The sequence below is a fragment of the Euprymna scolopes genome, chromosome 6, assembly GCF_053919585.1.
Source record: "Euprymna scolopes isolate OS-2025 chromosome 6, ASM5391958v1, whole genome shotgun sequence".
NCBI lineage: Eukaryota > Metazoa > Mollusca > Cephalopoda > Sepiida > Sepiolidae > Euprymna > Euprymna scolopes.
Genome location: NC_136487.1, coordinates 66,131,407 through 66,143,018, shown reverse-complemented (window position 1 = coordinate 66,143,018; position 11,612 = coordinate 66,131,407). Strand labels below are relative to the sequence as shown.

At 35.7% G+C, this 11,612-nt stretch overlaps 1 protein-coding gene across 1 annotated transcript in view; it reads right to left on the bottom strand.

Moving 5' to 3' along the window:
• Positions 1-9,548: 9,548 nt before the first annotated feature.
• LOC145277678 (uncharacterized) overlaps positions 9,549-11,612 on the bottom strand; it is a 29,366-nt gene continuing 27,302 nt past the window's right edge. The window contains exon 8 of the mRNA XM_080129354.1: positions 9,549-10,204. Within this exon, the coding sequence (XP_079985480.1) occupies positions 9,636-10,204 (569 nt within the window). The 3' untranslated portion in view covers positions 9,549-9,635. The remainder of the gene's footprint in view (positions 10,205-11,612) is intronic.

Genomic DNA, 11,612 nt, shown 5'->3' with positions numbered 1-11,612 from the left:
CGATACACCTCCGGAGGCCCGCTGTCCAGTATTGTGTATAAAGTTGTATTGGGTGTAGTTTTTTGTAGTGATGTTACTGTGTGTCTTCAGAAATGTTTCCTGGGGGCAGATGATAGCAGGTCGTAGATTAGATATTAACAATAGCAATTCGTTTATGTTTGCCTTTAGTCCTCGGCAGTTCCATTGGATAATTTTGTGTATCATGGGTCCAGATCTGGGTCAGGGGCATCAGGAGGTGGAGGGTTATCCTCTGTCTCCATTTTCTCATGTCGTTCAATTTGTTTTTGTTTTTTTTTTGTTGTTTTTTTTTCAGGAATGTCTTTATGACTTCCAGTTTCTTTTCCTGGACGTTGCCATGGTTTTTCTTTACTTGGGTGTTCGTTTTCATTCTTTTCTTTCTTTGATGGACCATCTTTTTGTCCCTTATTCTGTCCCTTTGGTTTGTCATTGCATAGATCTGCTTTGAGACCTTTGTTTAGGTCCATGTTCCTGGAAGGATTTTTCTTTTGGGGATGTCACCTGGGAGGGTCCCTCTGTCTGTGTTGCTTGCTCTATTTTCATTTTCTCATTTTAAATTCATTAATCAAGGAAAACATGGAATTTTTATTTGATAAAATAATTCGAAAAAAGAAAACATTTTCGCTTTAATTTAATTATTTTACTGCACAATAATTTATATCAGTTTCAAATAACTCAAAAAAAAGAAAAAACATTGTTAATGACCGTTTTGGTAAAAAGAAAAATGTTGATGGCAACCCATTGCTACGAATTCGGAATAGGGGCATGTAAGCGAGAAGAAACACGAGTAAAAGCAAGGATACAAAAAAAAGTACATGATAACTAGGGCTGTGACCACAGTATATTCTTTTAATTGTGTTGACTCTTAAGTATATATCCGTTGATATCTTATGTTTTTATATAGACTGGTGTGGTTCTCAGTTAAGTTACTGTGTCTTACTGTGTTGAAAGTTAAATTAATATTCTGTTGTCAAAGCCCTAATGATAACCAAGACAAAATAAAAACGACATTAAAAATTTCGAAATATTTAATTTTAAAATTCCATTTTTTACTTGATTACTAAAATTTTTAAAAAAATCTCGCTAATTTGAAAGTTTCAGTTACCTTTAATGGAATTTTATTTGGTTAAATAATTCGAAATAAAAAAAAACAAAGTTAGTTACTGCGCTGAAATAATAAAGTTATTATTTTAAAACATTTTTAACATTGGGAGGGTGTTTTGTAACTATTATGTACTTTCAGTTAATAGTTTAAGAAACAAAAGATACCGTAACAATTGGATTTAACTTGAAAATACTATGAAAAAAATATCACGGTAATATATCAATGGTTTTCATTTTAAAATCCAGTAAAAATTCCATGCAAAGGTCCTCAAAAAACCTTCGTTTTTTTTTTTTTTGTTGGAACAACTTTTTAAATTTAATAACCAAGGAATTTTTTTAATAGGATACCTAAAGTATATGAGAACCAAGAAAAAAAAACGCAGCCTACATAAAAAAATGAATATTTAATATGTTTTTTCTGAAATGCCTAAAAGAACAAACGAAATTGTATAATCGTACCGAATGAACTAAAACGAGAAATTACTCAATAGATATCATCTGAATCGGCCCGCTGTCTCGCATCGACTGGACCGGGAAGGCATGTATATATTCGTTTAGCCAAGGCGCCCGTCTCTTCTCTTGTCCGCCGTTGAGATCTAAAAAGCTCTCTCACTGCGTCAATGGCGGCCCTCTCGCTACTGTATTCTTTGATTAGCGATGCTCTCAGCTGTCGCCATGTCACTCGGGGATTTTCCTTAAATGGTCGCCCTATGGACTTTGAAACCGGTCCCAATGCAGCCTCATATGCAAAGAGTATCATCTCGGCGTCTTAAAGGCCAAACACTGTCTATTTTTTTTTTCGATATCGCTTGTAACCAATCGTCCAATTCCGTTTATCGAAAAGTTTTGTTAAAAGAATGTAAAGACTCCGCCATCCAGAAAAAAAACGCATCCTACATAAAAATACATATCACCCCACTTTTCTTTAAATTTTCCTTAATATTTAAAATCAACGAATAAAAAAACAACTCAGGTTGTGTATGTTTGTTTACAAATGATACGTGCGTTAGCAGTCAACCGATATCGATTGACACGTGCCCCGTTCGAACCTCTCGGCTTCCGGAATCATTATTCTATACTTCGTCCAAGAATAAATCATTCAAGCACTACCGTGTTTGAATATATGGTTAAGTGTTAGTTTTACTCATTTAAAAATTTACCGCTCAATCATTTTGCGACCAAATTTAAAACAATTTTAACAGTTCATAGGTCACATTCTTAGTTACATTTTGAAATAAAAATTCAGTTTCGTTCTGTAAAACAAGTTATAATAAAATTACTATGTTAAAAAATTCTCAGAATTTTCAAGGAACGTAGCGACGTTTTTTTTTCTAGCTGGCTGTTGATTACCATAGCAACCAAATCTGTTACACTACCTTAAATCGGCTGGGAACCGCGGAGATGATGACCTAACAAAATATTAAAAAACTGCCGCTAATGATTCACTGATGTTCCGATCTGTCGCTCAGCTGTACTGTCCGCCACAGTGCTCAAACGCTAACCGACCTTTATCCTTTACTCGTGGGCAAAAACTGGCTGCTGAATGAACGCTACAATCCAGAGAGTGGAAAAGCGAGAAAGCAAATGGGGAGAGAGGGGTGGTAACAAGTGAAACAAAGAGAAAATATTATTTCAAAGCAAAGCCTAGAAAAATCATGGATTACAATAGAAAAACGCGAGCATGAAAGGTAATGTTAAACTTAAACATAGAAAAGTAAAAGTACTAGTTGTTAAAACTGGAAAAGAAAAAGACAAAATATTCTAGTAAAAATATAATAAACTCATAACTTAAAATATTGCAGCATTAAGAATTTTTTTAAAATTCTATTTAACATTATATAATCAATTCTTAATTAATACTGCAATATTTTAAGTTATAAATTTATTATATTTTTACTAGAATATCTTGCCTTGTCTTTTCCTGTTTTAACAACTAGGCCTTTTACTTTTCTAAGCTTAATCTTAACCATATTACTGTTCATGCTCGCATTTTTTTCTATGTAATATATAATATATTTTCCTTAAATGCCCAAAAGAAAAATAATATTTTTTTCTTTTATATTAAAAAATAGCAGGCCGCGCAGCGTTGCCCGGTCGTAATATACGCATGAATATTATATTTTTATTTATAACGAAACTAAGGTGTGTGTGTATACGAGTATGATGTTTTGCTAAACAGTTCACTTCTTGTAAGTAAAATCAAAATACTCGAGCTGAGATCGAAACCGAAACCGAAACCTAAAGTCAAGTCCGATAACCATTGCGCCAGCTTGACATGACATTTACGAAGTGTTTTGTAAAAATCTTATTCTTAACATAAAGAAACTGTAATGTTCCTCGACCGCACATGCGCAGTCGTCAAACAGTTAAAAATAGATAAGACTTCTACGTACCAATTTGGTAATTATAACCTTTTAGCAGTCGTTTTTTTCCGGATGAAAACCGATTATAAAGTTTTTCGCATGTTTGAATAACATATATACCAAATTTCAAGTTTATAGATTAAAAATTCCTTGAATATATAGGTTGAGAAGTTTTCTCCCACATACACATTCTCACTTTTATAGAATGTATAAGATGCAATAGAATATATAAGATGAGATAGAATAAAATTAGCAGGCCGCCCGGCGATGCCCGGTGGTAAAATACGCATAAATATTATGACTAAATTAATGCAGAATTTTATTGATTATGAACAGAAATACAGTAGATATTAACCGTTACGTTAAAGTTTTAAAAAATAAAATGAAGTAAAAAAAAAATCAGAAAAAAACCGAAACATGTGCATACGAGTATTATGTTTTTCTAAACAGTTCACTTCTTGTAAGTAAAAAAAAAATACTTAGCTGAGATCGAAACCAAAACCTCAAGACATTGAGTCAAGCATGCTAACTATTATATCGGCTCGACTCGTTCTCAAAGAGTGTTTTCGAACCAACTCATACTTAACATAGGTAAGCTGTCATGTTTTATGACTGTGCATGCGCAGTCGTGAAACAGTTGAAAACATAAAAATCCGGTGATCTCTCGAGTACCAGTTTACAATTTTTACCACTTATTAGCCCTTTTATTAAGATATAACACACTAAAAAGTTTCCCACGTGTCTGAATACTCTATATACCGAATTTCTAGACTGTAGGTAAAAAAACGGTTATGGTCGAGAAATGTCCTCACGCACACACACACACACACACACACACACACACACACACATATATATATATATATATATACTAGGAGTTCAGCCCAGCTTTGCTCGGGCCATATGTACTTTTTAGAACTTTATGTGCATATGTATATTAAAAAGTTTGACTTATATCCAGGAAACCTACATCTAAAATTTCAAGTGTTTAGACCCAAAATTGGCGGAGGAGTTTGGTAGAGTTTGCAAAGGTCATCTATTTCAACTTTGACCTCTTGGTAGCCAAAATTTCGCCCAAAATCTGATTAAAAGTTTTGCTTCATGTCTGAATACCTTTTATGTAAAATTTCAAATGTTTAAACCCAAAATTTGCTGAATAGTTTGCTAGATACCGTAAAGGTAAAATCTTTTGAACTTTGACCTCTTAGTAGTCAAAATCGTTGTAAAAAATCGATTAAAAATCTTGGTCTATGCCTGAATACACTTTATGTAAGATTTCAAATGTTTAGAACAAAAATTGGCTGAGAGGTCATTTTTTTTTTTTTTTTACTTTGGCCCAATTTTGACTCCTTAACATTTATTGTCTTGGGCTCAAATCAAGTTATTAAGTTAGATCCATGTCCAAAGAACCTACATCTAAAATTTCAAGTTTTAAGACCCAAAATTGACGGAAGAGTTTGGTAGAGTTTTCAAAGATACAAATCGTTGAACTTTGACCCCTTGACAGCCAAATTTCTGTCCGAAGACTGATTAAAAATGTTTTCCCAAATTTCAATAATCCTTATTTAAAATATCGAGTCTGTAGTTTGAAAATTGACAGAGTAGTTTAGTAGGGATATGTACACACAGAGACAATTTCACTTTTAAAAATATACTAGCTGTTCAGCCCGGATTTGCTCGGGTCTTATGTATTATTCATAACTTTATGTGCATATGTATATATATTAAAAAGTTTGACCCATGTCCAGGTAAACTACATCTAAAATTTCAAGTGTTTAGACCCAAAATTAGCGGAGGACTTTGGTAGAGTCTACAAAGGTCAACTCTTTCAACTTTGACCTCTTGCTAGCCAAAATTTCGCCCAAATTCTGATTAAAAAGCTTGCTACATGCCTGAATACTCTTTTTGTAAAATGTCAAATTTTTAGACCCAGAATTGGCTGAATAGTTTGCTAGAGACAGCAAAGGTAAAATCTTTTGAACTTTGACCCCCTTGCCAGCCAAATATGCGACCAAAAAACGATTTAAAACCAGCCTTATCTCTGGATACACTTTATGTAAAATTTCAAATATTTAAACCAAAAATTGGCTTAGTAATATGGTAGAGACCGCAGAAGTTATATTTTTCAAACTTTGATGCAGATTTTGATCCCTTTGCATATATTATTTTGGGCTCAAATCAAATTAAAAAGTTTGATCCATGTCCAAGTAGCCTACATATAAAATGCCAAGTGTTTTAGACCATAAATTGACGGAGGAGTGTGGTAGAGTTTTCAAAGGTCAAATCGTTGAACTTTGACCCTTTGACAGCTAAATCTCTGGCCGAAAATGGATTAAAAAGATTGTCCCAAATCTCAATACGCATTATGTCAAATCTCGAGTCTGTAGACTGAAAATTGACATAGGAATTTGGTAGGAAAATGTACACACACAGACAGACTCACAGACTATTTTACTTATTTGGATATATAGGTGAAAGAATAATACAAACAACTCAGGTTGTATATATTTGTTGACAACACTATTTGTGACATGGGAAGAGTCTTTTTTTCCAGTATCCGAAAAACAGATATCGCCGAAATCTTGTATTGCAATAAAAATGAAACAGTTTAAGAAGTTTAAAATTAAGCAAGCCGGTAGAATATTTAATTTCACTGTGTTAAAGTTTAATTTTGTATATGTTGTATTGTTTTCGATTTATTGACTGTTAGCTATGCTGTACGATTGACCATTTTTGCCCCTAAATAAAAGCAAAGCATTAATTCTGAAAGACAATTAGTCGTCATAAATAATAACCCATTTCTTGCTTACTACTTTTTTCAAGTAACTGAGTAAATTTATGCTCCTACGTCTTAATTTGTGGACATTTTTATCGTAAGCCAGAAAAATTGTTGTAAAACAGATATGTCGTAAACAGAAAACATCTTTGTCGTAAAACAAGCTTTTTTATTAGTCAGGTTTCTGTTCTTATACTGAGCGTTATTTTCACATCGTATCTGAAAATAAAACCTACAACTTTCCTCGTACATTGTCATACTCGAATGTCTTCTATGCACTCGACAATCTTTTTATGTCCTCAGGAATCTTTCTGTGCACTCGAGAATAATTCTATGCCCTCGGGAATCTTTCTGTGCCCCCGAGAACCTTTCTATGCACTCGAAAAACTTTCTATGCACTCCAAAATATTACTGTGCACTCTAGAATCTTTCTGTGCACTCGAGAATCTTCCTACGTCCTCAGGAATCTTTCTGTGAAATCGAAGATTTTTCTATGCTATCGGGAATCTTTCTGTGCAATCGAGAATCTTTCTACTTCCTCGGGAAAGTTTCTGTGCATTTAAGAATCTTTGTGTGCATCCGAGAAGCTTTCTATGCCATCGAGAAGCTTTCTATACACCCAGGAAACTTTTTATGCACTCGAGAATCTTTCTGTGCACTCAGAATCTTTTTATGCTCTCGAGAATGTTTCCGTGCACCCAGAATCTTTCTTTGCAGTCGTGAATATTTCTGTGCACTCGAGAATCTTTCTATGCTCTCGGAAATCTTTCCATGTAATGGAGAATCTTTCTATGCAACCGAGAATCTATTTCTGCATTCAAGAATCTTTCTATGTCCTCAAGAACCCTTTTATGCACTCGATAATATTTTTGTGCACTGGAAAATCTTTCTACACATTCGGAAACATTTCTCTGCACTCGAGAATCTTTCGAGAAATTATGTATGCACTCGAGAATCTTTCTGTGTACTCGGTACTCTTTCTATGCCCGCGGGAAACTTCTTGTGCACACTAAAATCTTTCTATGCACTCGAGAATCTTTGTGTGCACTCGAGAATCTCCTTTTGTTCTCGAGAATATTTCTGTGCAGTTGAGGATTTTTCTCTGCCATCAAAAATCTTTCAATGCATTTGAGAATAATTCTCTGTCCGATGTAATATTTATGTGCACTCGGGAATCTTTCTATGCACTCGGGAATATTTCTGTGCACTCAAGAATTTTTCTCTGTATCAAGAATCTTTCTATTTCCTCAGGAACTTTTCTATTCACCTCGGGTATCTTTCTATGCACTCGGGAATCTTTCTGTGCACGCGAGGATCTTTCTATGCATTCGAGAATCTTTCTATTCAATCAGGAATCTTTCTGTGCATGCGAAAAGCCTGCAATGCACTCGAGAACCTTTCTGTGCGATCAAGAATATCTCTAGAATCTTTTTTGTGTCCAGAATCTTTCTGTGCACTGGCGAGTATTTCTATCCCATATGCTTTCTTTCTGTGCACCGAGAATCTTTCTTATACACTCGAAAATAATTCTGTGCACTCGAAGATCTTTCTCTGCATTCGAGAATCGTTCTACGCACTCAAGAATGTTTCTCTACAATATTGCTGAGCACTCAGAGATCGTTTTGTGCTCTTGAGAATCTTTCTATCCCCTCGTAATTTTTTTTTATCTCCAGGGAATTTTCTATGAACTCTAGAATTTTTCAGTGCACTCGAGAACCTTTCTATGCCCTCGGAAATCTTTCGGTGCACTCGAGAATCTTTGTGACTCGTATCCCCTCAAGAATTTGTCTATGCTCTGGAGAATCTTTCTTTACCTCTAGGAAACTTCTATGAACTGGAGAATCTTTCTGTGCACTCGAGAAGCTTACAATGCATTCGAGAATCTTTCTGTGCATTCAAGAGTACCTGTAGAATCATTTTTAGGGGGAGATCTTTCTATGCACTGGAGAACCTTTCTATGATATTGCCAAACTCTCTGTGAATACAATAAGCTTTTAATGCATCAAGAATATTTCTGTGCACTCTAGAATCTTTTGGGGGGATTTTCTGTACACTGGAGAATCTTTCAGTCCTCGGGAATCTTTTTGTGTGCTCAAGAATCTTTCTTTTCACTCGAAAATATTTCTATTCACTCGAAAATATTTCTATGCACTCAATAATATATTTGTACACTCGAGAATTTTTCTCCGCCATCGGGAATCTTTCTGTGCACTCGAGAATCTACATATACACTCGAGAACCTTTCTGTGCATTTAAGAAACATTTATGTGCCCTGGAGAATATTAATTTGCCTTCAGGAATCTTTCTGTGCACTTGAGAATCTTTCTGTGCCCTCGGATATCTTTCTTTGCACTCGAGAATCTTTCAATGCGTTCGGGACTCTTTCTATGTACTCTAGAACCTTTCTATGTACTCGAGAATCCTTATATACACTCAAGAATATTTTTTTTCACTCAGGAATCTTTTTGTGCACTTGAGAGTTTTTCTATGTTCTCAAGAATCTCTTTGTACACTCAAGAATATTTTTGTGAGTTCGAAAATCTTTCTATGCATTCGGTAACATTTCTTAGCACTCGGGAATCTTTCTATGCACTCGATAAACTTTCTTTGCATTCGGCAATATTTCCGTTCAATCAAGAATCTTTCTATGCACTCGAGAATTTTTCTATGCCTCCAGGAAATTTTCTATACACTCAAGAATATTTCTGTGCACTCGAGAATATTTCTATGCACTCGAGAATCTGTCTATGCACTCGGCAATCTTTCTGTGTTTTTGAGAATCTTTTATGCACTCGAGAATATTTCTCTGCACTCGAGAATCTTTTTATGCTCCCAGGAATCTGTTTGTGCACTTGAGAATCTTTTTATGCCCTTGGGAATATTTGTGCACACGAGAATATTTCTATAAACTCGAGAATCTTTCTATTCACTCGGGAATCGGCACAGAATTTCGAACAGAATCCTTCAATAAGTCGAATGCATAGTCTGGTTTCTGTTCTGTCATAACCAAGTATAAATCTGAAGTAATTTGCAAGTTTTTTCCTCGAATGGATAAATAACTGGGTTCTGCTCCAAATTCCGAGCAGATTCCAGAGTTCGAAGGATTGATTCCCGAGTTGTACAAGAAACACCTGAAGAAGGTCGGAGGTTATATCGGTCGAAACTTTATGATAATGGAATTAGAACAGCAGTCCGATTAATACAAATAATACAAATTAATTATTCTCATCTACAAATTTCAGAAACAATACCTTTTTTAAATTAATAAAAAACAAACTCTGAATGTATTGGTTGTACACGTCCGCTAAAGTTTATTTTCGAAAAGAAAAGTGTTGTTTTGTTTAAGTAGCTTATTTATTTTAATGTTCTGCAAATTAACCTGGCAGGCAGTTGTGAACTACAGGGTCGTAAACCATGTTTCCGCAAGACTGTATGACAAAGCTATTATCATTCTTGCAATGAATAAACTTATGCTTGTCAGGTGGGTACGGAAAGAAGAACTGCCCTGCCGCTCTCGCTTCGTCTGTGCATGGAGATTTTACCTCAACATTCTCGGGGATGCACTGTGTTAATCTCTGACTCCACACTTCGTTACTAGAGCAGGGTACAATCCAAGCGCCACCCCACTGGTCGCATTGGATATAGTAATGGTGATTGGCAGGGTATGGGAAATACATGCGATGTTGCATTACGGCTTCGTGTGTACAGGGGTTGTTGCCAGAGTTAAGTCGCTCCTTCGTATCCGGGAGATTAGTCTCAGTGCCACAACTGTCACGACCTGGTTCGTAGAACAATCCCACTGGGCATATAATTACGTAGACACGACCTTTCAGATCACATTTTAGAAATTTACTGTTATCATTAGGATGAGGGAAGAACAACTTCTTGGCTCTCAGTCGATCTGGGGTGCATGGGTTACCAATCACAGATACATCGCTCGCACCTATGGATATACGTATGAATAAAAAGGAAACGTAATTAGATATACTGTTGCTAGTAAAAGTAACGTTTGATGTAAATCTCATGAAATGTAAATACATTGAATAAAGAATAGGTTTGCATTTAAAATGTTTGGAAAGATATGTGTTACTCATTATATTTAAAACATGCTGTAATAGAACGTTCATCTGATTAAAAAGATCGATTTACAGACGACATCGAAATTTTACACGGCAATACATTTTATTAAGATGCGCTGAATAGAGAATTAAAACAGCGAAAAATTAGTCTTCATCAAGTGCGCCAGCTGACCACACTAGACAGCGTACTCGTTCCAAACGTGCGATCGAAAAATAAAATAAGAATGTTTCTGTCAAAATCGGGAACACGCATGGAATTTGGAACGGAACTCTTTATTTAATCCACGGGTATAGCACCCTCCCAATTCACCGGCCATGACTGGGTAGAAGTCTTAAGTAATTCGTAATTGTATTCTTGAGTGTCGTCCGTAACTGATGAGTGAACCTTCAACCTCCAAGAGAGTGTAACCTACAACTGAATTTTACCAAGTACTTTATCCATTACGGCACGGGTCCTCGTGGGAAGATCTCAGAGCTCGACAGAAAGATTTCCGAGTCTGATAAGATTCACCTGAAGATGGTTGGAGGTTGCATCGACTGAAACGTTGTGAAAAATACCGCTAAAGACGAGAACAGGAGGCCGAAGAATTCAAATAATACGAATAACCAATGATCATCTAGAAAATTAAGAAACATAAAAACAAATAATTGTTCAAATGTTCACTTAAAGGAATCATCTTTCAGTTCCATCTATTGTTTCCAACCATCGTGTGGCGGCGATCTTCGTCTTATTGACAATTTCACTTATCCTCGAATGGAACTCTAGCCATGGTAAGCGTTAACCTATTTGTGACCCATGCTAAAATCAACGTTTTGTCGGAACTTTCCGTCTATTTACATAAATAGTCGAGAAAGGTCGAATGAAAACGACCGGGGATCAAAACAAAACGCGACTGAAATTTATAGAGTGGGCTGCTTAAAATTAGCCCGATCCATCAGCTATGATATCTTGTGTGTTATGTTCTGAATGTGTTTTTTTTTGTTTGTTTTTTTTTGTTGTTGCTTTTTTTGGGGGGGTGTTTGTCCACCTACCCATCCACGAATTTGCAAACAAGTGTTATATAACGAGGGCCAGGTTTGATTTGGGAAGGGTTAGACAGTGACGCCAAGCAGAAGTTACGAAACCATGTGATCTCCCTGAGAAGTTTGTTTCTCTCTTAGCTGGCGAGATTTTAAGGAAAAATAACGTGTCTGCGTGCTATCCCAAAAAGGGGGCGAGCACAATATGGATGGCGTTGCGAGACAAACTATCCGTCTGTCATAGTTGTCTAA